Source organism: Amborella trichopoda, chromosome 11, assembly GCF_054954075.1.
Source record: "Amborella trichopoda isolate Santa Cruz 75 chromosome 11, AtrichopodaSantaCruz75HAP2 v2.0, whole genome shotgun sequence".
In the NCBI taxonomy this organism is placed as follows: domain Eukaryota; kingdom Viridiplantae; phylum Streptophyta; class Magnoliopsida; order Amborellales; family Amborellaceae; genus Amborella; species Amborella trichopoda.
The window spans coordinates 43664080-43691184 of NC_142346.1; the positions used below are offsets into that span (position 1 = coordinate 43664080).

At 32.5% G+C, this 27105-nt stretch overlaps 2 protein-coding genes across 3 annotated transcripts; both read right to left on the reverse strand.

The window, feature by feature from the left end:
• Nucleotides 1-279: 279 nt before the first annotated feature.
• On the reverse strand, nt 280-4244 carry LOC18448327 (pathogen-related protein). Its single transcript, XM_006858397.4, has 4 exons — nt 3734-4244; nt 3188-3320; nt 1616-1914; nt 280-590 (listed from the first exon to the last, which is right to left on the reverse strand). Exons 1-4 carry the CDS (start codon nt 3881-3883, stop codon nt 447-449), a joined length of 726 nt encoding a protein of 241 aa, XP_006858459.1. The 5' UTR covers nt 3884-4244; the 3' UTR covers nt 280-446.
• Nucleotides 4245-14176: 9932 nt separating this feature from the next.
• LOC18448329 (pathogen-related protein) lies at nt 14177-18808 on the reverse strand. 2 transcript variants are annotated; one of them, XM_011630263.3, is made up of 4 exons: nt 18660-18808; nt 18160-18292; nt 14971-15269; nt 14177-14444 (listed from the first exon to the last, which is right to left on the reverse strand). In XM_011630263.3, the coding sequence occupies exons 1-4, from the start codon at nt 18795-18797 to the stop codon at nt 14301-14303; spliced, it is 714 nt and encodes a 237-aa protein (XP_011628565.3). In that variant the 5' UTR covers nt 18798-18808; the 3' UTR covers nt 14177-14300. The 2 variants fall into 2 exon arrangements, with proteins under 2 accessions (XP_011628565.3, XP_088706788.1); XM_088850662.1 differs by lacking the exons at nt 18160-18292; nt 18660-18808 and adding an exon at nt 16607-16701.
• Nucleotides 18809-27105: the final 8297 nt, after the last annotated feature.

The following is a 27105-nucleotide window of genomic DNA, read 5'->3' on the forward strand; positions in this document are numbered from 1 at the left end:
CTCTCTAACTCATGTCAAGACCTCTCTCTACAACAAACGTATGCATGGTTTAAAAAAATATCATTTTGGATTAGAATCGCCCATTCGGAAGAACCAATCTGATTCTTCTAATATATTTGGAACCAACCAGCTCTTTAACATAACCGACTGCTCCATCCCACTAATTTTTTTTTTTTTCTAAAATTTTTTTTATTAATTTTCTCCAGTATCTTTAAGAAAAAGTTTATATAGAACCAACGCTAACAAAATTCAACGAGAGAAAGAATCAATATTGAGAGATGATACTGAAATATTTGTTTTTTCTTTTTAAACTATTAATTTCACTGAGAATACACCATACATAATGCCATCCCCACTGAGAGAGAGAGGGTCAATATTGGCAGACGATACTGAAATATTTGTTTTATTGTGGAAACAGTTAGTTTCACATACATAATGTCGAATTTTCAACCAGTGCCAGCAAAAGGGCAAATGGATGGTGTGGCAGTGCTTCCCTCTTTGTCAAGTGGGGGTCCCTTCACAAGACCACCAAGCAGCTCACCTCTATCAAAAAAGAACTCCACTTTCTCCACCTTCATTTCTTCATCAACCTAACCAAATAAATACTCCAATTATCACTCATAAGATCATGAGCCCAAGGTAAAACAACAAAAAAAAATCTCTATATTTTCTCTATCTTACACTCAAATAAGGAGAAACATTCATCTTGATCGTCAAACCATTTACTTCTAGCCTCTAGGGGTTTAAATAGTTCAATAGTTAGTAAAACCAAAGTGCCAGTTTAGGGAATCAAGTAATTAACCATGGTGGTGTAATTCTTTGACATATTTGGGGGATGCATATAATTTAAATGAGATTTCCTTTGGAAATGATAGAGAGAAAAATAGACAGTTTAAAATGGGGATTGCCTTGTGTCTTAAGTCATTAAAGAGAAAATATTTGCAAAATATCCCTAAGAAATTGATAGCATCAAAGGCAAAAACCTACAAAGTATTGAAAACAACTAGAGTTTAAAAGGCACGAGAGAGTGGTCTAAATGAAAAGATCTAAATGCTTACAAAATATCAAGGGAAACTTATCAAATTCTCTATAAGAGATGAACAATTTAACATCATAGGCATATATTTTGATTTAAATTCAACGTACGTCTAAAAAAATACATGATCTTGAGTTGGAATAGTTGAAAATAAGTATAGGGTTATGTTAGGGTGCTCACACTATAGAGCATTTTATAACTATACTCAACAAAAATTGGGCACTTGTATACTCTTTTTTGTACATGGACTATTTTTTAGTAAGGGTATTTTTTATCACATCATTACATGCGGCATAACATCACCGATAATGCTTTATACCGGTGATGTCACACCTCATTTAGATGATGTAATACATCTCCCATTAGTAAAAAATATCCTTACTAAAAATATTGTATTATGATAAATTTCCCAGGTATAAAAATTAACCGGAGTGCAAAGATTTTTAGTAAGAGAGTCCGAGAAATTTTGTGTAAGACAGAGGAAAAGATCAAACAGATAGCTTATAAAATATGAAATATTACTAGAGCACAAAGATTTATGCCAAAGAGAGTCTGAAATATTATGTGTAAGAGAGATACCCCAAAGATGGCGATCCCAAAGTACTCCACCTTCTCTCCTGTGGGAGCATGTCCTAGGAAGGGACCCTCCATGTAGCCCCAATGCCTGAATTTGTAGACTATAGTTGGAGGCCCTGAATAAACTTCAACAATTTCCAAGGCAAATCCTCTTGGGAATGTCCTTAGAAAGGCTTGATGAGCTGACTCTGTAGTCTCTTGGCTTGGCTTGAAGCACTGAAACTCTTCAGGTAGTGAGGTTTGTAGAAATGAGTTGTATCCTCCAGCTTTCAATTTCTCCATCAAAGGCAAAGGCTTCCTTCCTAATTAAGAACCAAAAGACACAAAAAAAAACAAAAGAGCTGATGATTTTCTCAGAAAAAAGAGCTCTCTATCTCTCTCCCTCTCTCTCTCTCTCTCTCTCTCTCTCTCTCTCTCAGATGTAGACCAAAACGCAATTTAAGGTGAACTTGTGAAGAACTACATAAACAATTTTCCCTTTTTGTGCGCCAAATTTGAGTATCTATGTCCAATAGTCAATCAATTTTTTTTTGTTCCTTGTTTTAGAATTTGTTTAAATTGAAAAGTTCAATATTCATGAGCATTTTCCTAATGGATAGACCAAGGTTATTATTATTTTTTGTTCCTTGTTTTAGAATTTGTTTAAATTGAAAAGTTCAATATTCATGAGCATTTTCCTAATGGATAGACCAAGGTTATGATACTTGAGTTCTAATGGATAGACCAAGGTTTTGATACTTGGCTCGGCCCTGCCCGAGCCGAGTAACTCGTGGGAGTCCAAGTGGACTTGGACGACTGGTGTACAAGCCCAAAAAAGGGGCTTCAAATTTGAAAAGAAATACAAGAAAGTTGGCAAAAGTAAAAATAAAAAAACTAAAAAGCAAAGGAAACTATAAATAACATTGAATATCCATATAAAATAGAAAAAAATATTTCAAGATGGATTTAGAAAAATTAATTTAATGTTGGAAACATTTCAGGAAAATCTTAAAAAAAAAAAAAACATAAAAATAGGGAATACAACAAGAAAAACTCACAAATCATTTTCAAAACCATCAACTATATATATATAAAACATTTATATTTATTTCATTAAAATATAATTTTTTCTTTTAATTTATGTTTTGTGTCACCCGAGTTTATACACAAGTACTCCACTCGGCAAAGGGGCCGGGGCCGATTCCCAGTGGACTCCGTTGAGTTTTCTAATACTCGGATAGAAATCGCTACGAAAATTTCTAAAATGGGCTAAATTTTTGGTTGTGCCCGGAGAACCAATGAAATGATCTCCCCACCCCTTCTTGTCATAAATCTTCTTTTCTCTATATTTTCATGAATATTAATCATATTGAATTAATTTTATTATTGAATTATAGAATCCAGACCACTCATCATCATTATCATCTCAGCCGTATCTTAATTATTTGGGATCGACAATCCAGGCCACTAATAATTCAAAACAAAGAACGGGATTACCTCAATAGTTGTACTTCAAATTAAACAAAAAAAAAAAAAAACAGAAAGTTGCACAAAATGCATATAAATAAGTGAATAGATCAGAGGAGTTGAGATTACCATTGAGACTAAATGTGTATTTTTCGGTGTTTACGGTTTTGAAGTCTTCAGGTCTTGCCTTGTTGAACATTTCCATTTCCCATGTTTTCACAAGGTTTTGCACCATCTCTTCTAAGGACCCTTCAGGCCATACCTGCAAGCAATAACAAATTTTTTTAAAAAAAACAATGAAAATTAAATATGATGGAAAAATATTTAGTTGATATTGCCCAAAAATTAGGGGTGACAATCGATTGGACCTAACATAGGACCCGAGGGAAAATCCAATTAATTCAGGTTTAAGTATGGGTCCAAAAATTATACCCGGCCGGCCAGGTTCGGGTCCAAATATTGGAGCCAAACACTATTGGGACCGGTGAAAGTGAGACAGAAAGCTTTTATGATATAATTGGTTTGAGTTAATTCCTTCTGAGGGGTTGCTATTACCTTATGATTTCCTTCGACAACTTCATTACATAAAATGAAAAGAGCAAGAAAAATGAAAAGAAACAGCAAAACAATAAAAAGGAAAAAGGGGAAAAAAAGAAAAAAGAAAAATATTGTGACCTTTTGGCGACCTTCTTCAAAGAGCTTGTTGACAACATCATAGTTTGGTGGTGCACCATACTTCCACACTGTGTTCTTCTCTCCTTCATCATGAATGTGTTTTCGATATTTGTCCCCTCTAGCTGCTCCTAAAATTACAGTCGAAGACATTGTTTAGAGAGAGAAAGGTTTAGTTTAGAGAGAGAGGTTTTAAGAGAGAAAGGAAATAGAGAGGGCATATATAATAGTGCAGGGTCTCTAGGTTTCCATATACAGATTCATCTTTAGGTATACAGATTCACTTTAGGTATCCATCTCTATCTCTAGGTGTCCATATACAGATTCACTTTACCTACCTTATATTCTCTCAATTTTTATTTGTATTTTTATTTCCTAAAAGAAAAGTAAGAGAAGAAAAAACGACAGGGTCTCCACCAAAGATGCCTATATATACAAGTTTCTTTTTTTTTTAGGAAATAAAAATAAAAATAAAAATTGAAAGCTCAAGGTGAATCTGTACATGTGCTGGACAAGTCGGTGGGTTGATTATGTTGTTGACTAAAGAAGGGGATCAAGGCCACAAAGGGCACATCATTTTTTGTAAGTTCCATCAAAATTCAATGAAAGGGTGAAGTTTGTATAAGTTGCTACTGTAGAAGTAAGGCGCATTTTTAAATTTTGCTTGCAGATGTGGTTCTAATGTCGGAAATCCTATAATGAATTGAAAATCTTTTTTCATCCCTTGTCATGAAATTTTAAATATAAAAGTTAGTACAGATCAAGAAGATCTATAAACATTTAGAAATTTTGAAAATAGGTGGTCTAAGTAACTTGTTACAAGATGTACTATTTTAGGACTTAAAAATTCTTTTTTTCAAGTTTATACACCTAAGCAATGGTTTAAAAAGCGGATCGGTGACTCAAATTATTACAGCTTAACTAACTAGAATCCAAAATTATTAAAACCTAACTAATTATAATATTATATACTGAAATTATAATTATTAGTTTATATTTTATAATTATTTTATTAGACAAATAATAACAAATTAAAAATATTTTATAATATTATCTAATTTAAAATGTATTATTGACAACCGTAAGAAAAATAGTAAATTGCATGATTTATAATGTAAAAATTAATAAATAAAATAAAAGATTTGGTTATCAATGTAAAAATGAATAAAATGCGTATAAATTTTGGAAATAACACTTCAAGTTTTCAAAAATTTATTTTTTTAGGTTTCTATAATAAATTTAGTGAAAGAGATTGTTAGTAGAAAGATGGAGATTTCAAATAGAATAAACTTTTTATGTTTTATTTTTTTATGCCTTTCATATTATTTAAAAAAATAATTATACCATTATATACAACAAAAATTAATTGCTATACAAAAAATTAACTTTTTTATTTTTCATTTTTTTATGCTTTTTATATTATTTACAAACATATTTATACAATATGTACAACAAAAACTATACAACACAAAAAAATAACGCCCACAGGGGGACTCGACCTTGAGACATCACATGAAGAAGCAAAAGTCTTAACCACCACGCCACCTCACCATATGTGGTTATAACTTGATGATTAATAGAATATATTTAAATTCTCTTTTCATTTAATGATGTTTGGGAATTATCCCACATCGAAAGATGGGTATTCCACTTTGGTATATAAATACCTATGTAATATAAATTAAAATGTTTGTGTAGAAATATTGGGGTAACCTCACACGTGTCGCACGCCTGCACGTGCGTGTCGCACGCGTGCAAGGAGGGAACTGGGTAGAACCGGATAGAACCGGATTGAACCGGCGGTTCTTCTCTAGAATCGGGCAGTTCACGGTTTTGTATTGGAACCGGCACGGGCTGTGCCGGTTCCCGAGTCGAATAGGGCGAGTCCGGTTCGACTCGCCGATTTTTAAGACACTGCATCTAAGGAGTGAGTCCGGTTCGACTCGCCGATTTTTAAGACACTGCATCTAAGGAGTGAGTCCGGTTCGACTCGCCGATTTTTAAGACACTGCATCTAAGGAGTGAGTCCGGTTCGACTCGCCGATTTTTAAGACACTGCATCTAAGGGTTGAGATCAGTGATTAAAAAAATGCCGAGTCGCCCGGTTCGACTCGGGAATTGGCACTGGATGTGCCGAATTGGTCAAAAAACACGGAATCGCTCGATTTTAGAAAGAACCGGGCGATTCTGTACAGTGACTCACCGATTCACTGTACGGAATCGGCGAGTCCAGTGAAGAACACGGGCTGCACAATGTTCTTCATGGGATTCTTCAAAATTTGTCATTTTTTTATCATTTTTTTTGTTTTTTTTGCTCAGTGATCGAATATGCAGGCTTCATACAGCTTTTTTCAGCCTTTTCATGGATTAAATGGTGAAGAAATTTCGTTTTTTTTTATCATGAAAGTTGGGTTTTTAGGGTTTCCGCCTTTCCTTGTGTTTCATGCCAAATATGGCATGAATCTATGAACATTTGTAGGCATTTTGATCGTAAAGTTGTTCATCAAAACATTCTGTTACGAATTTGTGATAATCGTTGAGAAAAACAGAGTAATTTGGAGATTGAAGGCTCGGGTTCACGAAACCAGGTAAGAACTTTGGGCTTTTTTTTTTTTTTTTCCTCCATATGATTAATTTCACTGTATATTTTGAAAATAATGAGTTACATTTGTAGGGCTTTTCATTGTTATTGTGTCTTTTATCATTTAACATATTCAAATTGGTTTATTGTGTCTTTTATCATTCACTGTTGTTTTTTTTTTTTTTTTTTTCCGCCTTTTGATTTTTCGTTCATGATATATTACAATTAATGTGTTAGATTTCTAGGGTTTTTAATCGTTATAGTCTTGTTTATAATCAGATGTACTCAATTTGATCTGATTTATTCAATTTGAGCTTCATTTTTTATATTCAATGACTGTTGTCTGTGAAGAACTGCGTTTTTTTGTTTTTTTGCTCATTTTTAATCGATTTGATTTGATTTATAGATGATAATGTGTTCAAAATTTAGGGTTTTGATTCCTTATATTGTTGTTTATCAGAAAATGTACTCAATTGGATGTAATTTATTCATTTGGAGGTAGATTTTTTAGTTAAAATGGCTGATGTAAGATGACTCTGTGAAGAACAAATTATTATTATTATTATTATTATTATTTTGTAATCTATTATAGAATTTTTTTTTTTTTGTAATCCATGATCGAATTGTTTTTTTGTTTTTTTTTGTAATCCATGATCGAATTTTTTGTAATCCATGATCAAATTTTTTGTTATCCATGATCGAATTTTTTGTAATCCATGATCGAATTTTTTGTAATCCATGATCGAATTTTTTGTAATCCATAATCCATGATCGAATTTTTTGAAAATTTGTGATTTTTTTTTTAATCCATGATCGAATTTTATGAAAATTTGTTGTACTTTTTTTTTTTTTTTTTTTTATCCATGATCAAATTTTTTGAAAAATAATGATTTTCCGAAAAGATGTGAAAATCGTGACAAGGTTTAGGTATTAAACCATATTTTAAATTTTTATCATTAAAGTTTTTGTTGAAAAAATTGTATGTTGATAGATTATTTATGCAAAAAAATGCATGTTATTATATTTTTAATGCAAAACTGTATTTTTTTTAATCTGTTGTTAATGCATTTTTGAGTTGAAAAAATTTATGTTAGGTGGCTCTGTGAAGAATTGTTTTTTTTTGTTTTGTACATGATGGATTTTATTTTAAAAATCGTGATTTTTCGAAAAGATTTGAAATTAGTGACCAGGTTTTGATTATCATGAGGTATTAAACCATATTTTTAATTTTTATTGTTAAAGTTTTTGTTGAAAAAATTGCATGTTGATAGAATATTTATACAAAAAACATACATGTTATTATATTTCTAATGCAAAACTGTATTATATTTTTTATGTAGTTTTGCATTAAAAATGTATTTTCAATTTTTAAAATTTTGAACGCAAAAAATACATGTTGTTAAATTGTATTATCGTGAGGAATTAAAGTGAATGTCATTGTAAAAAAATCGTGGCATATATGACAATTATATTATCCTACATTTTTTCAATTTTATTATTAATTTTTTAATACAAAAAATGTATGTTCTTGATAATTGAGTTGTAGCCATGTTTGGAGCTTGCATTTTGTATTATATTATCCTGTATGTTTGTAATTGATATATACGAAATTATTATTGTCAATAAAGGTATTTTGCAATAACAAATAACAACAAATATGACTACATGAACTACCCCAACTTATTATCATTACACATGGTGATTATTTTTCTTATTGAACTGTCAGGTTAATTTTTAACTTTTTACATATTAAAACAGTTGAATCATGTCAAGATATGCAGAAGACTTTGCATGACAACGTGGGGTCAGACTTGATCCCAACAAAAAAGACAAAATTATTTGTAATTACTGCCAAAGAGTAATAAGTAGTGGGGTACATAGGTTCAAGCAACACTTGGCAGGGGTTAAGGGAGATGTTTCTGCATGCAGTAATGTCCCTAGTAATGTAAAAAAACAGATGGCGGCAATTCTTAATTCAAACAAATGTAAAAAAATTACCAAACATAGGATGAATGAGGAGATAGTTAGTTTATATACGCCATCAAGTAGAAATGATACAGATGCGCAACATAATAATGACCTAGACATGGCCACAAGATTGAGTTTACATGAACAATATCAGAGGGAACGTGGGTTTAGAATGCCCGGTGGGTCTAGCTCAGACATGCATGGTGGGTCTAGCTCAGACATGTATGGCGGGTCTAGCTTAGATATGTATGGCGGGCCCAGCTTAAACATGCATGGCGGGCCCCAGTCGAGCATGTATGGCGGGCCCAACTCAAATATGTATGGAGGGGTTGGTGGCAGTATGTGTCAACAAGAATCAAACGTTGAAGAAATAGTTCCTAACTTATCTAGGAGTGCCAGTATTGTAGGTCATGGTCGTATAGACCCATTTCTCTCAAAGCCTAAGTCACAACAGATGACCCTAAAAGACATGGTTAAAGGTACAAAAAACATGTTGGGGAGATATATTGGTAAATGGTTCTACGATAAAGGGATTCCCTTTGATGCAGCCAATAACCCATATTTTCCACCTATGGTCAGTGCAATCTACAGAGTAGGGCCGGAGGTAAAACCCCCGACGACATATGAGCTATGTGGGCCAATATTAGATGAAGAGGTGGAAGAAGTTACTAAGTGGATTGAAGAATATAAACAGAGTTGGCCAAAGACAGGTATTACTCTCATGAGTGATGGTTGGTTGAATAAAGTTAGCAAAAAGGAGTTTTTAAACTTCTTGGCCTATTCCCCAAAAGGTACAGCTTTTTTGTCTAGCAAAGACGTATCAAGAACGAAGAAGGATGCAAACTTCTACGTACGACTGTATGATCAAATAGTGGAGGAGGTAGGAGATAAGCATGTAGTCCAGTTTATTACGGACAATGAACGTGCATGTGTTTCTGCGGGCAACAAGTTGATGGATAAGAGGAAGCATCTAGTATGGACGTCGTGTGCTGCACACAGCATCGATCTTACGTTAGAGGAGATCGGTGAGATCAAAATTCTGAAGGAGGCTCTAGATGAAGCAAGGTTGGTGTCGAGATTTATATACAACCACTCTAAAATATTATTTCTGTTTAGAGAACACTCTAAGAAAAAAAAGATAATCAGGCCTGTCATAACCCGCTTTGTGACTGATTACTTAGCTGTGGACTTTATTCGAGAATCTGAAGGTGCATTAAAGATATTGTTTACCTGTGAAGAGTGGTTAAATGACCGCCTCTCGAAGTCCAGTATCGGTATAAAAGTGGACGACAGTCTCAAATAGGAGGTTCTAGTCTCGATGTTCCAGTGTCGTATAGGCTACTACCCCTTTGGTCACGATATGAAGAATGGTGGATGCTGACAAGAAAGCTACCATGAGCATCCTTTATAAAGGTATTGAAAGAGCGAAATCAGCTATTGGGGAGAAGTGTAGTTTTGCTAGCAAAGTGATCGAGATTATAGAATGGAGGTGGAACACCAAATTTGAACGTCCAATTCATTATGCAGATAAATATATATTTATATCATTAGAATGTTTCATTGTAAATTATTTTTTTATGAAATTTTAAATGACATTTCTCTATCGATATATTTTCAGGTTACTTCTTCAACCCAAAATTTTTCTATTTGACACCTGAACATCCTTACAAGATTATGGAAGGGGTCAGATACATTATTGACAGGTTGGAGAGAAGCCATCGAAACCAAGGAGCAGCAGTACAAGAGGTATTATTTAATGTTTGGGTAAGAACTTTATTGAGCTGTTATGTTTGTGAGGAATAATGTACTAAAACGAAATATATTTGTTTTAGCTTGCTATGTATAGGGATGCTATAGGATCCTCAGAACTAGACTTGCCAGGAATTCTCGAACTAAGATGGATCTAGGTTATCCCCCAACAAATATTTTGTTCATTCATATATTTAATCTTATGAATTGTTCTTGCCTTTACAATGCTTTTTGCATTTTAATACAGCTGAATGGTGGGAGATATATGGTACTGATGCACCTCACCTAAAGAGGATAGTAATCAAGCTGCTCTCCCAAACATGTTCTGCTACTGACTGTGAGCGCAACTGGAGTACATTCCAATGGTTGCATACTACTAGGAGAAATCGACTCGCTTCGGAGAAGCTTCACAAACTAGTCTACGTTCATTACAACTTAAACCTCCGAGAGCGACAAATAATAAGGAAGCTCGAAGACTAGAGGCCGATAGACTTAGACACAATATTTGTCACAGACACAACAGACCAATGGGTAGTAGAAGAGGAGGAGTCAGTGTTGCACAAAAGAGCGTTCTTTGAGGCTATCGGTGAGGAAGATCTTGAAGAAGGTGATGAGCAGCATGAAAGAGGAAGCAGTCAGCCAACGTATCCACAATTCGTCGGAGATGTCGGTGATATTGCACCTAATGAAGGAGAGTGGGAAAGGGGGTCTAAGGGAAAATGATAGAGATGATGATTCCAAGGCCACCCTATCCCAGTCATACTATTCATATATCGAGTCCCAACAGCAACAGGGATAGGGATGAGCACGACAGTGTAGGTGAGCATGAAGGATGGATAAGCTTCGGGAATTTTAGATTGGGAACACAACAGAACACTCAGGGATTTGGATATAGTCAGACGCCTGCTAATATCAATGATTCGCTTTTAAATCAAATCAATGAATTGTCAAACGAATTCAATCAATGGCACCAGCGTGACCAAGAAGAAGAACGACGTCGTCTGTCATTTTATTTTTAGATCGTATGTTACTAATTGTATGCTTTATTGTAGTCCATGTATGTTGATATACTTATTCCATGATAATTCTATGTTTATCCTTTTGTGTGATGTAAATTAAATGGTAAATAGTAGTTTATACAGGGAAAGAACATATCGATATTCGCATATTCATGCAAAGAAATGAAAATTCTTAATGGAGTACCCTCATTTTTTATTGAATTCCTAAAAAACAAAATTTATAACGAATTTTAATAATTTTTTCGGATTTTTTTGAAGCTTTAATATGACCGATTCACCCGATTTCCGATCTGAATCGTCGATTCGTCGATCCGGATCGATTTTTACGGTGCCCGATCCAGGTCACCGATCCGCTTTTTAAACCATTGGTTGAGATGATCACTTGGAGTGTTTTCCAATATCGAACCGCTCTTTTCTAAAGTCAATTCGATTGTATAAGGTTGATATATAAATTTTTAACTTGCGACAGCCAATTTTACTTTGATCGAAGAATCCCATTTTACCAGTTTGAACAAACGCCACAAGCCTTTAGGCACATAGCTCCAAAAATATGTTAATCTCATTTTGCAGATTTCAAACACACGTTGCGGATGTTAATCTCAATTTGCGGTAACAATCGGGTTCGGTCAACCTGCGGGCCCATGTCGGGACCCTTAAAATGGACCTAGTGCATCGGGCCCAAGGCAATATGGGCAATTTCAGGTCATCTAGATCAACCAGAAAGAGCATTAAACATATAATTTAAGAATGATTTCATGCAATAGTTATATAGTAATATAATGAAACAATCTTCAAAAATTATATTAGTACCATTTGTTTGATACTAATTTTTAAATATATACTCTTTTCATTCTAATAAATAATCACAAAAAAAATAAAAATTGAAAACATACTCTAGAAAGCAGTTTTTTAACCCAATTAACATAAGCCATTTATTTTGTTAAAATATTTAGATCTAGGCTTTAGAATGATTTTTTTCCCTTGTCAAATTTTTTAGATATATTTGTTATCATTAGATGAACAATGTTGAAAAAAAAAAAATGGTTTTGAGTTTGTAAAAGCCTACATCTAGAAATTCATCAAATGGGTGGGCTAGATTCATTTTTATAGGGGATTCATTTTAACAATATCTAAGATGCAAATCAAATTTTGTTTTTTGGAAAATTAACTTTTGGGATGGAGAGATGGTATGTATAATTTTTGGAATCATACAAATGCTACAAACATGGTTTCCAAGAAGTGTGGTTTCATCATATTATTATACAATTGTTACATGAAATCATTCCCCATATATAAACACATATTTGATCTAGAGCTGGGTTGTATATCTTGACCCGGACCTGAACCACGCGAGGTCGTGTCCTATGGCAAGTCCAACTTTGACCTAGTTGGGTTAGGTTCCCGACATGGGCATAACCCTTATACAGCCCTAATCTCATTAATCTCTCAATATAAACGGATGTCTCCATCATTAGAAACGGAATGTATACGAATCAAGAGTTTTTTTTAATTTTATTTGTTATTTTGTTTTCTTTTCTGAATGAACATATCATTGACGCCTTTCACCATGCAGATCAACTAACCCCAGTAAATTACCTAAGCATTTTCATCTTAGATAAAACTTATCACACTGAAAATATCTTACCCTGATTTTTATTTTTATTTTTATTTTATCAAATCTTAAATAGCTCATCATTCTTTTGATCGAATTTCAAATAGCCCATAAGATGATGTATCAAAAAAGGTATTGAAATTTATCAAAATACACCTATAGTAAAATGTTAAATAGTTCAAATTTCAAATATATTTTAATAAATTTCTAAAAAATAAAATATGTTATCCGAAAATACTGACCACGTGCTCAATCTACCCATTGTGATTCAAACACATGCGACATATGGTCAATAGAGAGAGAGAGAGAGAGAGAGAGAGAGAGAGAGAGAGAATCAGATAATTTTCTTGTGAAAGTTAAGGAAATTTTGGCAAATGTATGAACCCTGATTATCACAAAACTACTACGAAAGAATTGACTACAACAACCTGTAACATTTCATGAACTCCAACCATCACAGTGGACCTTATATTGGGACTATTTTTTCCCTCAGTAAAGTGCAGTATTGCATGGATGACTGCATTCTATATTTACCACCTATATTTTATATCTTAGCTATGTAGCATATTTTCGTGAGTGTGAAAAAGTTTATATTAGGTGACAATTTTAATTGGGCAAATAAGTTTGTAATAACTTATATTATAAATTTTAGTTGAATGGTGTAAATTTTAAATTATTTTAAAAGATGTATCAAATCTATGCGATTTAATTAAAATGAATAATATACAATACTAGTGTGGGCAATGGGATGGGTGGTGTAGCCTGCCCGATGTCCAACCCTAGGAAAACAAGCCTTCCACCACACATTTGTCATGAGGGCGAAGCCACTACTTCCTAAGGACCGGTCTGGCCTAGACCAGCCCTGTTTTCTCCTTAATTTTTTCCTTTTTTTCTTCCTTTACGTCTATTAAGCCCGGTCTGGCCCAAACCGAACCAGGGTCCCTTTTAACATCGCTCTGAGCCGGGCCTTTGAGGACCTAGGCCATTTGTGTGCTTTCTCTTTGCTCGCTTATTTCTCATATGCCTCAGTTTTATTCCTCATGATATCTCTCTCGCCTTAAGATAAAAACAAAGCAAATGCGCAAGAATTGAATCCCAACTTCTTTGACACAAAGAGATAGAGGGTGGGGCATCCACAGAGCTAATGGAGGATTTGAACCCAAGACCTTGATGCATACAAACTATAGGTTACCATGAGAGCAAGTTAAGCCATCTTGAATATCAAATTAGTCATTCATAAAGGAGAAAAAGGTTTGAAATGGGCTCAAAGATCGGTGGTTAGGGTAGTGAAACGCCACAACATGATGTCTTGAGTTTAATGACTATCATGAGCAAGAGACCTCAACCCCACTAAACTACCCAAAAAAAATAAATTCACCCAAACATTACCACTCAAAACAAAATGTCCACACATACATTAGAGAGGATTAAATTCATCAAAAGAATATTTAATTCTGTTATCATATAAGGTTCATAGAAGGCTTATATGAAAAAAAGGATACAAAGAAGGACACAAATTGTGGCGAAATCAAGAATATAACATTGATATAGTGAAAAATCTCAAACACACATGAGAGACAGAAGACAACATATAATGAAAAGTCTCAAGCACACATAAGAGAGAGAGAGATTTCCAAATGTTCACATGTTGAGTAAAGCAGGACAAGAAGAAGGGATGGCCTTGTTTCCATCTCTCTCTTGTGGGGAGCCCTTCATAAGTCCTCCAAGCAATTCACCTCGGTCGTAGAATAACTCAATGTTCTCTATTTTTATCTCGTCATTAACCTGATCAAAACCTTTAATGATCATCTCAACTTCAAGATGTATGTATATGATTTTAAAAAAAAAAAAAGTTTACGTCAATGATAATAGTGCATCTTGCAACACATTATTTAGACTATGTATTTTCAAATTATTAAAATGCTTATAGATCTGCTCAATCTGCATCACTTTTAAAGCTTTAAATTTCTCAAGGGTAATGATAGATGTTCATGTCATTGCAAAGCTTTCATTCAAAAACTGCATCTTTCAGCATAGTTTTGAAATGTGTGTTACCTCATCAGTATAAAGTTGATATCTTATATAGACCTCACCATACACACGCACCAACACCTTTGGTATAAGAAGGTCAGAATCCCTCTTGTCCATTAGATATCAAATTTGGTCGTTATGCGTGTGTCATTAACAAGGTACAAAGTTTAGATAAGATACACCTTAATCTATCCAATTTGAAATGGGATGGCTAAGATATTTGTAACCTCTTTGTACCAAAGGTAAATAGTCTCCTACTATGCAATCGAGAGAGAAAAACCTGAAAGATGCCAATGCCAAATAATTCCACCCTTTCACCAGTAGAAGCATGGCCTAGAAAAGGGCCCTCGTTGTAACCCCAATGCCTGAACTTGAACACTATTGTTGGAGGCCCTAAATAAACTCGAACAATTTCAAGGGCAAAACCCCTTGGGAATGTCCTTAAGAAGGCCTCGTGTGATGCATCTCCACTCAATGTCTTTGGATTATAGCATTGGAACTCTTCAGGAAGAGAGGTTTGTAGCAGGGGGTTGTACCCTCCCATTTTCGCAACCTCAGGCAAGCTCAATTCCTTTCTTCCTGCAATCATCCAACAAAAAATAATGAAACCTCTACAATTTGTACAAGTATCTCTCTCTATAATGCTAGGTCCACCCCATCCCAATCAAGGTCTGGGTCTGGACCTAGGGGTAGCAATCGGGTCACATTGGCTTGACAACAAGTGAACGGACCAGTCCTGAATTATAATCTGTAGCCAAATTACAAGACCTGACAAGTTGCTTCTGGGTCTATATGTCTCGGACCTGACCCAAGTCCGGTCGGGTTCACAATTATCCATAAACTTATGGGGGCGGATTGCATCTGTGTTGGGCTCGACCCAACCCTACCAAATACATAGATGCATATAGATACATGTATAAGAAGTAGCTTTTATACTCCTAAGAGCTGATGCAATAGTATATGCCCAACAGTTTAATTTAAATCTAGGCTGATATGAAGTTCATGATTGTAGTTTGTATTTTAATTTTAATTTTTTAATATACATTCAACTTACTTGAATTTGAACATCCACTATTCTCATTCGGGTGCACTAAATAAAAATGTTAACTAGTAATTTAAAAAAAATAAATTGACCAAAATATCCCTAAAGGTATTTTGGTAAATCTATTTTTTATAAATTATTTTTATTTGGTACATCTTATTAGTAAAAACTAAATCAAAGGAAAAATGCAACATGGCCATCTGATTAGCCCAGATTATATATGAGTTGTTGGGCATATACTATTACATTAGCCTTGCACACACGCACGCATGCGCTCGCGTGTGAGCGCGCACACACACAAGCATGTGCTCGCGTGCACGTGCGCGCGTGCGTGCGTACACACACACACACACACACACACATATATATATATATATATATATATATATATATATATATATATATATATATATATATATATATATATATATATATATATATATATATATATATATATATATATATATATATATATATATATATATATATATATATATATATATATATATAGGGAAAGTATAGAATGAGACCATTTACCTTTGATACAAAGTGGTCACATTAATCTTGACCATTGGATATGAAATTGGTCGCTGCAATTATTCTATTGACCAAGCACAAATTTCAAAAGAAATTTTCTTGAACTTTGTAACACATCCAAGCTATCAAACTTCACATGAAATGGTTGTAAGGAATTGTGACCATGTTGTTGTATGAAAGGTAAATGGTTTCATTGTATAGGTAAATGGTCTCATTGTATACAATCATATATATATATATATATATATATATATATATATATATATATATATAACCAATAATTTAAGCATTTTCTATATACATAATATTATATTTTTTATTCGGAACCCGGTCTAACCTCGGTCTTGTCAGGTCTGTATCCAACCAAAACCCAATTAGGTTGGGTGTGGGATGAGATCAACCCAAACTTGACCCCTTGGCATCCCTAACTAGACTCCCTTTTAGGGGTGAAAGGTAGGTTTGATCCAGTCTAATTCATGACCCAACAGATGTTCAAGTCTAGTTTCGTACCTAATTAGTTAGGTCAAGGTATGACATGACTTTTATCTCATATATACACTAGCGCATATAGCATGCTCTTGGGGGAGTATATATTACAATTTTGCAAAGGATCTATTTAGGTGGATTTTTTTTTTCTTTTTTCTTTTTTTTTTAATTTTTTAATTTTTATTTTATCTAGAATATTGGGATTCACCTAAGAATCCCTAGGTGATTATTTTCAAGAAAACAAAATTGAATTTTGAGTTCATCAACATTGATCTCACCTCCAAAAATTGGACTGTCCCTGTTGAATATCGGAACAATTTTTTTTTTCAAGCATATACATTGTGTGACTTGAATTTGAATTTTATTTTACTTTATTTTAGGTTAGGAAACCATTGTTTAAGTCACTTTCCTAAAACGTTTGGAGGTGTAAAAATACTCCTAGCTTGGATTTTATCTAATAGAGCAAATAGACACTCTGCTCCCATATATCAAATCTTTACCCCACATATAAATTAATGAATATTTATGGGAAAATGTTTATACAAGGGTGAGGCCCTAAACAATAAAATTAAGGTGCACCTCAAAAATGTACTAGAATAGGTTGTTTCAATGTCAAAAAATGATGAAATCGATCATCTCGACCTCAAGATGTAAGGACATGAAAAAAAAAAAGATTTCAAGTCTTGTAAATAGTGCATCTTGTAATGCATTTTATGTACTATCAATTTTCAAGTGTTCATAATTCTACTTAATGTACATTATTTTTTAAACCTTAAATTTTATAGTTGAAAATTATTTTTTAAGCCTTAAATTTTATAGTTGAAAATAAAAACAAATTTTAGGGCCATTACAAAGATATCTAATACTAAAACGTCCTTAGACATTATTTGAATGTGTGCCTTCCTTTGATTATTAGGATACCACCCTTATATAAAACACCTCTACACTGACACATTAACGCACATATACGCAAAGATTTGACCAAAATCTTAGAATTGAAATGAAGTGCCCATGACAGGATTTAAAAACTTTTGTAGAAATCCCTCCACATTGAAAGGGACATATCAGAATAACAAAGAGAATTGAAAATAAGAAAACATAAAAAAAAAATAAAGACAAAAATCAGTAATGATCTATAAAACCCTGAAATATGCTAAATCTCATGGGAAAATTATTCTTATCTTGCTATAGTAGTTATGGATTTTAAAAATAGACTTTGATATCAATTGGATCATATGTCTTATAATGTAACAATGGTGTTCTGATACACTCAAATCTCTTGAGATATTTTCTTTGCATTGATGAATAACCTGTTAAGAATAGCATTCTAAACAGAAACATAAAATCAATAAATAAGCAAAAAGCAATAGTCAAATAAATGGGATAGAGGGAAAAATGGGGTACCATTGAGGCTAAAAGTGAATTTATTGGGGTCTAGGGTTTTGAAGTCCTCCAAACGTGCCTTGTGGAAGATTTCCATCTCCCATGTCTTCACAAGGTTTTGCACCTTCTCCTCTAAGGAACCTTCAGGCCATACCTAAATAACAGACATGAAATTCCCAATATCATTTAATTTTAAACTCATTTTGTATTTGAAGAAGAAATAAGACAAAGATTTCTACCACTCCTAAATTGTTGAATTCTAAACTCTTATGGGCTAAGCTAAAACTCTGTGACCTAATTCCAAAACCATTGTGATCTACATTTCAACGGAGAAGAAATGGTAACTGGATGTGCAGAAAATGTAAACAGTGGGCAGCTGCCGAGTCCGACTCAGCCGTGTTTTTTACAGACTCGGCTGAGACTGTGAAACCCGACTCAAGCTTGGGACCCTAGCGAGCCCGGATCCAAGTCCTTGTTTTCCTGCAATGATTATGAACAAAAGCAATGAGAATTTGCATCACCGTTTGGCGCTCTTCTTCGAAAAGCTTGTTGACGATATCGTAGTTTGGCAGAGCACCATGCCTCCACACTGTGTTCTTCTCTCCCTCATCATGAATATGACTTCGATATTTGTCACCCATGATTGGTTCAGAAGACATGGCCGTGAGAGAAAAGGAAGAAGTTGGTATTGAAGGTTTTTAACCGAGGAAGGGGTAGAAATTAGATGGGAATCTTTGGATTCTTGTATGTAGTGGTGAATCCATGTGCAGAGGGTATTTATAGACCATGTCTGATAAGAGATAATGCCGTCTGTATTATTTTTAAATGGAATTTAATTAAAATAATTAATCGATTGCTTAGATAATTAGGAAAAAAATTTGTCAGCTTTAGGAGAAGTGGTGAGTTAGGTCGACAAGAATCTGGTACCAAATTTGCAGGAATTGGGCAGGTTAGCAGTTGATGTGAGCAAGATTACTTCTCACGATTGATTCCTATGGCTGAATAACTCAAAAAAACAAAACAAATAAATAAATAATCTCTATAGATAAAAGACTAGTTTTACTTTTAATAATACTAATGTAGGCACCATTATCGACCCACGTAAATAGGCTTGTTGATCAATTCCTCTCTCTCTTTCTTCTGTATTTCTTTTATTTCAATTTCTATAGACCTGCAAATAGATACATGCTGGGTCCAAACTCTATGAGGACCGGACCAGGCCCTGAAAATCCACGCCTGGTGGCTAGCCTTCCCTAAGCTAGTTTTACTCTTTTTTTTTTTTTGAGGGGTGTGAATAGTTGTCCTACTTCTTTCCAAAAAAACATAATTTTTCCTTGGCTCAGCCCAGACCCATTAACCATGCCCACCAGGCCATCTAGCTAGAGCCAAGGCCGGAGCCCTTTTGGCCCCAAGATTCCCGAGTCAATAGCTAGCCCAGGCCTGGCCCAGTGCCACCCTTAACTTATGGATTGGAGTAATATATGGAGTTAAGGTATCTTCTCATGTCTTTTTTGAAATAGGGATGCCAGGCAAAATAACAAATATACGTTGTGTTATTGTATTTATTGAAACGGTTATCACAAATATATGTTGTGTTATTGTATTTGTTGAAACGGTTAATAGATGACAGCATTGGTTTAAAAAACAGATTGGTGTTTCGGATTGAGCATTCCAAAACCCTATCCAGATCAGTGAATCGGCCAAATCGGTCGGATTCGATAATAAAATAAAAATTCAAAAAAAATATGAAAAATTATTATAAATATTATTTTTTAGTAATCCAATAAAAAATGGGAGTACTACATTATTAAATTTCATTTTTTTTATCAATATGCGAATATTGAAAGGTTTTTTCCCTGTTTGAACTTATGGTAAATTAACATTAATATAGTAATATTTTAATTATAATATAGTATTATTATAATCTAGATACTTGTATAACTATTAATTATAATATAGTATTATAATATTACATCAAAATAATTTAAACATATTATAAAACACTTTTATATAATTTAAAAATAATTTTAATGTATATAAAAAAAGTTATAATGATATAAATTTAACATAATTATATTAAATTATTAACATAAACAACAACAATTTCATATAATTATGTTAATTTTTGTAAATTATTAAATAGAATTTTATTTTTGTAATTATATGTAATTAAAAATTAATTATATACATTTTATGTTTGTATATTATAAAAAAATATATGTATAATTAATCTTATAAAAAATTAAATTTAAAAAATAAATAAATAAAATTAATCTTAAAAAAAATCATAAACCATTTCATTTGATAGATGTCCTTGTATAATAAAGAGATCTATTTATAAAGTATTTGATTTATACATAGTTATACATATGAGAGTGAGGGCACATTATTTATAAATTATTTAATTTATTTTAATGATGTTACAGACAAATTTTCAACGCATACTGTTTGATGCGGTGTACTCTATATAAGAAGATCTAAAAAGTGGTTGTAAGTGCATTGAATTATCCCACGTTCAAGCTTTAAAAACAAATTAACTATTATAAAAAAAAGCTTTAAAGTCAAATTGACGCTTATAAAAGACAAATTCACTATTATTAAAGTCAAATTAACTATTATAAAAGGTTCGTCGCGCCCGCAACTTGACACGATCGGGTGAGTCGAACGTGCTTAATATGATGCTGCGAGTGGGACACTAATGTGGGCCTCGATTTTGAAAACATTTCGAGAGCTACCCTTAAAAAAAAAAAGAAAAAAATAAGTGCAAATCAACGGTCAGGTAAGAAGAGCAAATCTATCCTTAATACATACTCCTTCGGTCTGAAGTCTTATTTTGGAGAAATTTAAAATTTGAAATTTTGGAAGTCCCCTGAGTCACTAGATTATTATTTTGGAGAAATTTGAAATTTGAAATTTTAGAAGTTCCATGAGTCACTAGGTTATTATTGTAATAAAAAAACAATTGAATTTTGAGTTTTCTAGCACTTGGATCTCACCCTTTAAAAATTGAACGGTCTCTATTCAATCTTGAAATAGTATTTTTTGAAGTGTATAGGGGTGCAATTAAAAAAAGGTACCGTTTGTGTAGAGCCTAAGTCCTAACAATCAAATTAGAGCCTACCTTCAAATAGTATCGAGAAATGTGGTTTCAATATTGAAAATCTTTGTAATAGTTTTAAAATATGTTTTTATAATTATTTATAAAATTTAAAGCTTCAAAATAGTGTAGATCGACATATTTATAAAAACTTGAAAATCTTGAAAATTGACGGTCAAAAAATATATTACAAAATACAATACCTCCAAAACTTGAAATCCAATTTTTTCTCATGTCCATGCATCTTGATGTCGAGATGATCAATTTGAAGATATTTGAGCCTCAAAACAACCTCTTCTAGTGAAATTTTTGAGCTAGGCTCAAATTTGATTGTTTAGATCCTCGGCTCTATATAAACTTTCCCTAAAAAAAGCCACGGATGCAAAACACGCTAAAAAACGAGGGAAGGTTACCATGATTTGTTCTAGTCTTCGGGATAATGTTTTAAAGTCCGACAATTTCCAATCGATATCACTAATTTAGATGGAAAATAGGTGAGGACTGAATTGGTTCTAGGATAGTACGGTCTCGGCTCGATTCTCCTTAAAACCTTATCTGTCTTTTTTTTTTCTTTTCTTAAGTTTGTTTATTTTTATTTATTTTTAAGTTTGTCTAATATTTTTTTTTATCCCTTTAAATCCCCTCCCAATGAACTATTATTTTTGTTTTTTTATTTTATTTATTTTTAATATTTTTTAGATCGCCAATTCGGTTCGATACAAACCCGATTCAAATCGTCGATCCAGCAATCCAACATATTTGTGAATGAACCATCCACTCCACTGATCTGAGTTTTAAAACAGTTCGTTAAAGAGAAGTAGTAGAATAGGGCTGGATTTTAGGATACCTAGGGGAGGACCTGATTACAATTCTAATGATATTTGAAGAATTGAAATATGCGTTTGGAAAAAAAAAAATGGACAACTGATTTTTTTTATTATTATTTATTATTTTTTTTAAGGGTCAACTTGGGTTATATGATTGCGGTGATTTAGATGACAGATTTGCATCCAAAATTTCATTATATGGGCATGTTTGATACGCGTGAAAGTACTTCTTGATAAATATTTTCATATAAAAATACTCTCGATGAGGTGTGAGAGTATTTTCACACCATCCAATTGCCTATTGATGTAAAAAAATGCATCGGGACCAATTGATGGGAAAAACTCCCACGTCTAATCACATGAAGGGGCATTTTTACATGAAAATCATGCATACCAAGCATACCTCAGGAAAGTATTTTGGGAGAGTGGACTCCCCATAACACAACAGTGATTTAGAAAGCGCAGGGTCCGCACGAAGTTGTTCGATTCAACTTAGAAATCAATCACCCTATGTCGATTTTGTCAATATATAAGAAATCGTCCAGGTCTAAAAGAACCGGAAATTTGCTAAATTAAAATGGCATTTTGCTAGAGTAAAAATGTCATTTTGCTATAATAAAAATGCCGATTCATCGATCTAAATTGATTTTTAACCGGTTTACTATTTTTACATGTATTTTTTGCCGGCTCACTTTTTTTTCCTCAAGGAAAATGGCAATCCAAACTTATTTTTGTGATGCTTGATTCGAGTCACCGAACCGTGTTTTAAATCACTGGTTTCAATCCTACCATTGTCATTTGTTAACATCATCAATTTGTTATAATCTCAAAACCGTAACAAAACAAAAGACCGCACAAAAAAAAAACAGATTAGGTAGTCATGCGGGACCAAGGGATTTGCTATTAGATCGTTTACTTCAGACTTTTAGGTTACAACCACTCTTTACTTCATGTTAAATTGCCTTTCTTCTATGTCAAATGGGAAGCCAGGAGAGTGTTACATGGTTAAAATTTAAATTTCTTGAACTTTTGAGTGGCCATTGATGGACCTCCAAGATTTCGCATCTAGGGATGAATACCACTCTTTTATACTAAAGATGAATGGATATTGTGTTTGTTATGTTCTCGTGGGAGCATACTATGCATTTGCGCCATTGTGTTAAAGGGCTATTAGGGGAAGGTTTTCAATCTAAAATTTTAGAATACAGCTCATATTCACCTAATGACTAAAAGAAAATGATCTATAAAAAAAATGAAGTTGAAATATTTAAACAAATGGATTTGACTATTCAAAATTTGACAATCTCTAATTCTTTAGCCACATATAGTGTATTCTTTTCTTATTTTAAAAGTAGTCGCTAGGTTTTCTTTTACACTAACAAAAGGCTCCCACTGAGTGTAGACTATTGGAGTCTTTTTACTTGGTCTTATTGTGAATATTTTGGATAAGCTAATTATAAAAAGGAAAAAAAAAAAAAATTTATGAGGTCCTAAACTTATACTATATAAATAAAGTGTACCTAAAGAATTAAGTAGAAAATAGTATTTCCATATGGAGAAAAAATGATTTGAAAGCTTTAAAAATAGTGGCATTAAAAAAAAGATTGTATATAATGAGACCATTTACCTTTGATACAAGGAGGTTAGAATTACTTACAACCACATAATGCGAAATCTGATAAGCTGGATGCGCCCCAAAATTCGAAAAAAAATTGTTTGAAGTTTGAGCATGGTCAATGGAATAAATGAAGCCATCAAATTTTACATCCAAGGGTCAAGATTAATTGTGACCACCTTGTATCAAAGATAAATGGTCTCATTATATATTTTTTTAAAAAAAAAAAATCTTAAAAATAATGTATCTTGTAATAAGTTATTTGGACTATCTATTTCAAGATTTTTAAATGTTTATAGATCAGCTCAATCTGCTCTCTCTTTTTAATTTTAAATTTCATAGTTAAAATTGAACATGGGTTTTTCCAACAAAAGTTAGAGGTATGCCTTAGTTGTATGCTGCAAGATGGGCACCTTGTACAAACCTCATAGTTGAATACCCTCTTTGAAAGTTTCCAATGTTTCTCATGTCAAGAAAGGGGCAACACTGTAGATCAAAAAATATATATATATATATATGGGTAAGATTTTGGTGTGTGAGCCTACCTTCTATGTGCTTTCCCACTAAAATCCAGTTAAGAGTTTTAGATTCAGAGTTTCTATAATTTTCATCATGGTGATTATGAGTTTCAACAAAAATAATTTTTAGATTTAAAAATAACAATTATTGAACTATTTTTACAGTTTTTCCTTTGAACATTAACAAATGAAAATTTGCTTTTTACAGTATTTGTTCTACTTCTTCACATATCATCCTATCTCAGTTCGTGAGTCACAAAAAGATGAATCTTTGACAAGACTGACTTTCTGATCATTCAAACTGTGCATTGTAGATCAATAAAGAATCTAGACAGATTTATGAGTGATTTAAAATATATTTTACACCTTAAAGCCATGAAAATATAGGTAAGACTCCTGAGTCAGACTCATAGTAGACTTTCCACAAAGTATTTTTAAATGAAAATCAACAACCATTTTGTTTTTTGTTCTTTTTTAGGTCTTAATTACACTAGGATTTTCCATTCTGGCTTATTAAAAGGACACCACGAAAATGAATAAAAAACTTTATTCGTCCAAAAAAAAAAAATCTTTGTTCAAACTTGAAAAGCTCAAGTGGCACGTTCGCCAGCCATGAGGTATATGCTACACGTAGCACTTCACTCATCACTTCTCTTGTAATGCTCTCTCTCTCTCTCTCTCTCTATATATATATATATATAGAGAGCATGAAGCCAATATCAAATGAGAGAAAAAAAATTTTTAAGAAAAATTTAGGTAGGGTTGCAATTTTATCTTCCAAAAACAATGTGCATCTTAAACACACTAAAAAAAAAAAAAAGATTAATATAAAGTTGGAAAACCTTCTAATTGATCATCTCGACGTCGAGATGCATGGATATTAAGAATAGAAAAAGAATTTGATGTCCTAAAAATAATGCATTTTCTAACAAGTTATACAGTCTATTTTTAAGATTTTTCAAGTGTTTATGGATCTGCTCGATTTGTAGCACTTATAAAATTTTAAATTTCACAATTTACATTGAACATGGATTTTCAACTCATCATAAAGTTCTTGACATTAGAACTATATCTTCTAGTAAAATTTAGAGGTATCATACAATATAAGTTGGGCACCTTATATAGATCTCACCTTTTTTCTGTAGTTTTTTTTTTTCCATTTTTTTGCATTTTTTCCTTAAAATTGTTATTGTTCTACTCAATTTCTTATATAGACATTTGTTTTGTAATATAAATTTTTTTAAATAAAGGTATTTTCGTCATTAGAATAGATATTTGTATAAAAACCTACTGGCATTTATTAGTAGTTAAGAAACATCCATTGCGCTATGTGAGTGATGGCATCTTCCAATGTAGTTAATAAATGCTTTTTTTTTCTTTCAAAAATTACAATTTTACCTCTAATTAATTACCTAAAATACCCCTAAACAAGAAAGTTACTATATGGTGGTATAAGAGTATCAAGTATAAAAAAATGTTGAGTAGATTAAAAAAGTATTCATGAGCACCCTAACATAACCCTTTCCAAAATATTATCATAAAATACCGTGATAATGGTATTTTCTTGAGTCATATCCATGGAAATTATTCCTATTCCTATATGTACATAAGATATGAATACATATTGTGTACCTTTAAAAGAAATTTATCAAAATACACTTATCAATTATTTTACATTTTATCTATTTTCAACTATTTTAACTCACGATCACGTATAATTATAATAGAACCTTTGAAACCGAATTAAAAATAAGAAAATGTTCAACAATTAATCTCTTAAGTTTATTTTGATGCACATGCTTGTATATAAAATAGGAAAAATATCTCCATACCCCATATTTGTAAGTTTCATTTCACAATAGACTAAAAGTTTTAAAAGATATCTTAGGGCATAAAAATTGTAGATTTTATTACTTCTAACCTCCTAAGCTAATTTAAACCTTTTTTTTTAGGCCAAACAAATTTAAACATACATACTTTCTATAAAACCATCCTCTCAAACTTCTAGATAGAGAGAGAAGGCCTTCATGGAGGTGAGAGGTTATCGAAAGGAGAGAGAGGTGTTTAGAGAAATGCGGGAGGAGAGAGAGACACAGGAAGAGAGAGAAAGAAAGAAGTTTGGGGTAGATAAGTGAAGAGAGAGAAATGATTGGGTTTAAAAAGCATATCTTTCTCACATTTGTTTAGGTTAAAAAATATGTTTAAAGTGGCTAAGGGGTTTGAAGATATCTTTTCAAACCTTGGGTTTATTAAGAAATAAAGCCTAAAAATAGAGAAAGTGAAGATATTCTAAAGCTCGATCGCTCATTGATTCTCTTTAGAAACACTCTGCATAATGAATCAACATAACCAACCACATGCAATGTATGTGCACATGTATGAATACGTGCACGCATGCATGATCACGCAGATTGTTATCAGTTAATTTTTTTAAAAAAGTTAATACAAAGGTTGTTTTAGAATTTAGAAAAGCAAAAAGTTTATATAAAGTTGACACCTAAAAATGCAGAATTAAGATGCACCTCTAAAATCCTTTGAAAATTATTGTTTTTATATTGAAAAAAATTTAATTGATCATTCCGATATCGAGATGGATAGATATTAAGGAAAAAAAGAGATTTCAAGCCTTACAAATAGTACATCTTGCAACGCAATATCTGGAATATCTATTTTCAAGATTTTTATGTTTTTATATATTTGCTTGATATGAACTATTTTTAGAGTTTAAATTTTAATAATTAGATATAAAAATAGATCATCATACTATCCTAAGAATTTTTAACATCAAAATTAGATCTCATGATAAAATTTAGTGGTGCACCTTAATTTAATTGTTTAAAGGGTAGTGATCTAATGCAACGGTTGTATCATAGTATAATGCAATCACATTTCTAGAAAACCATGTTTGTG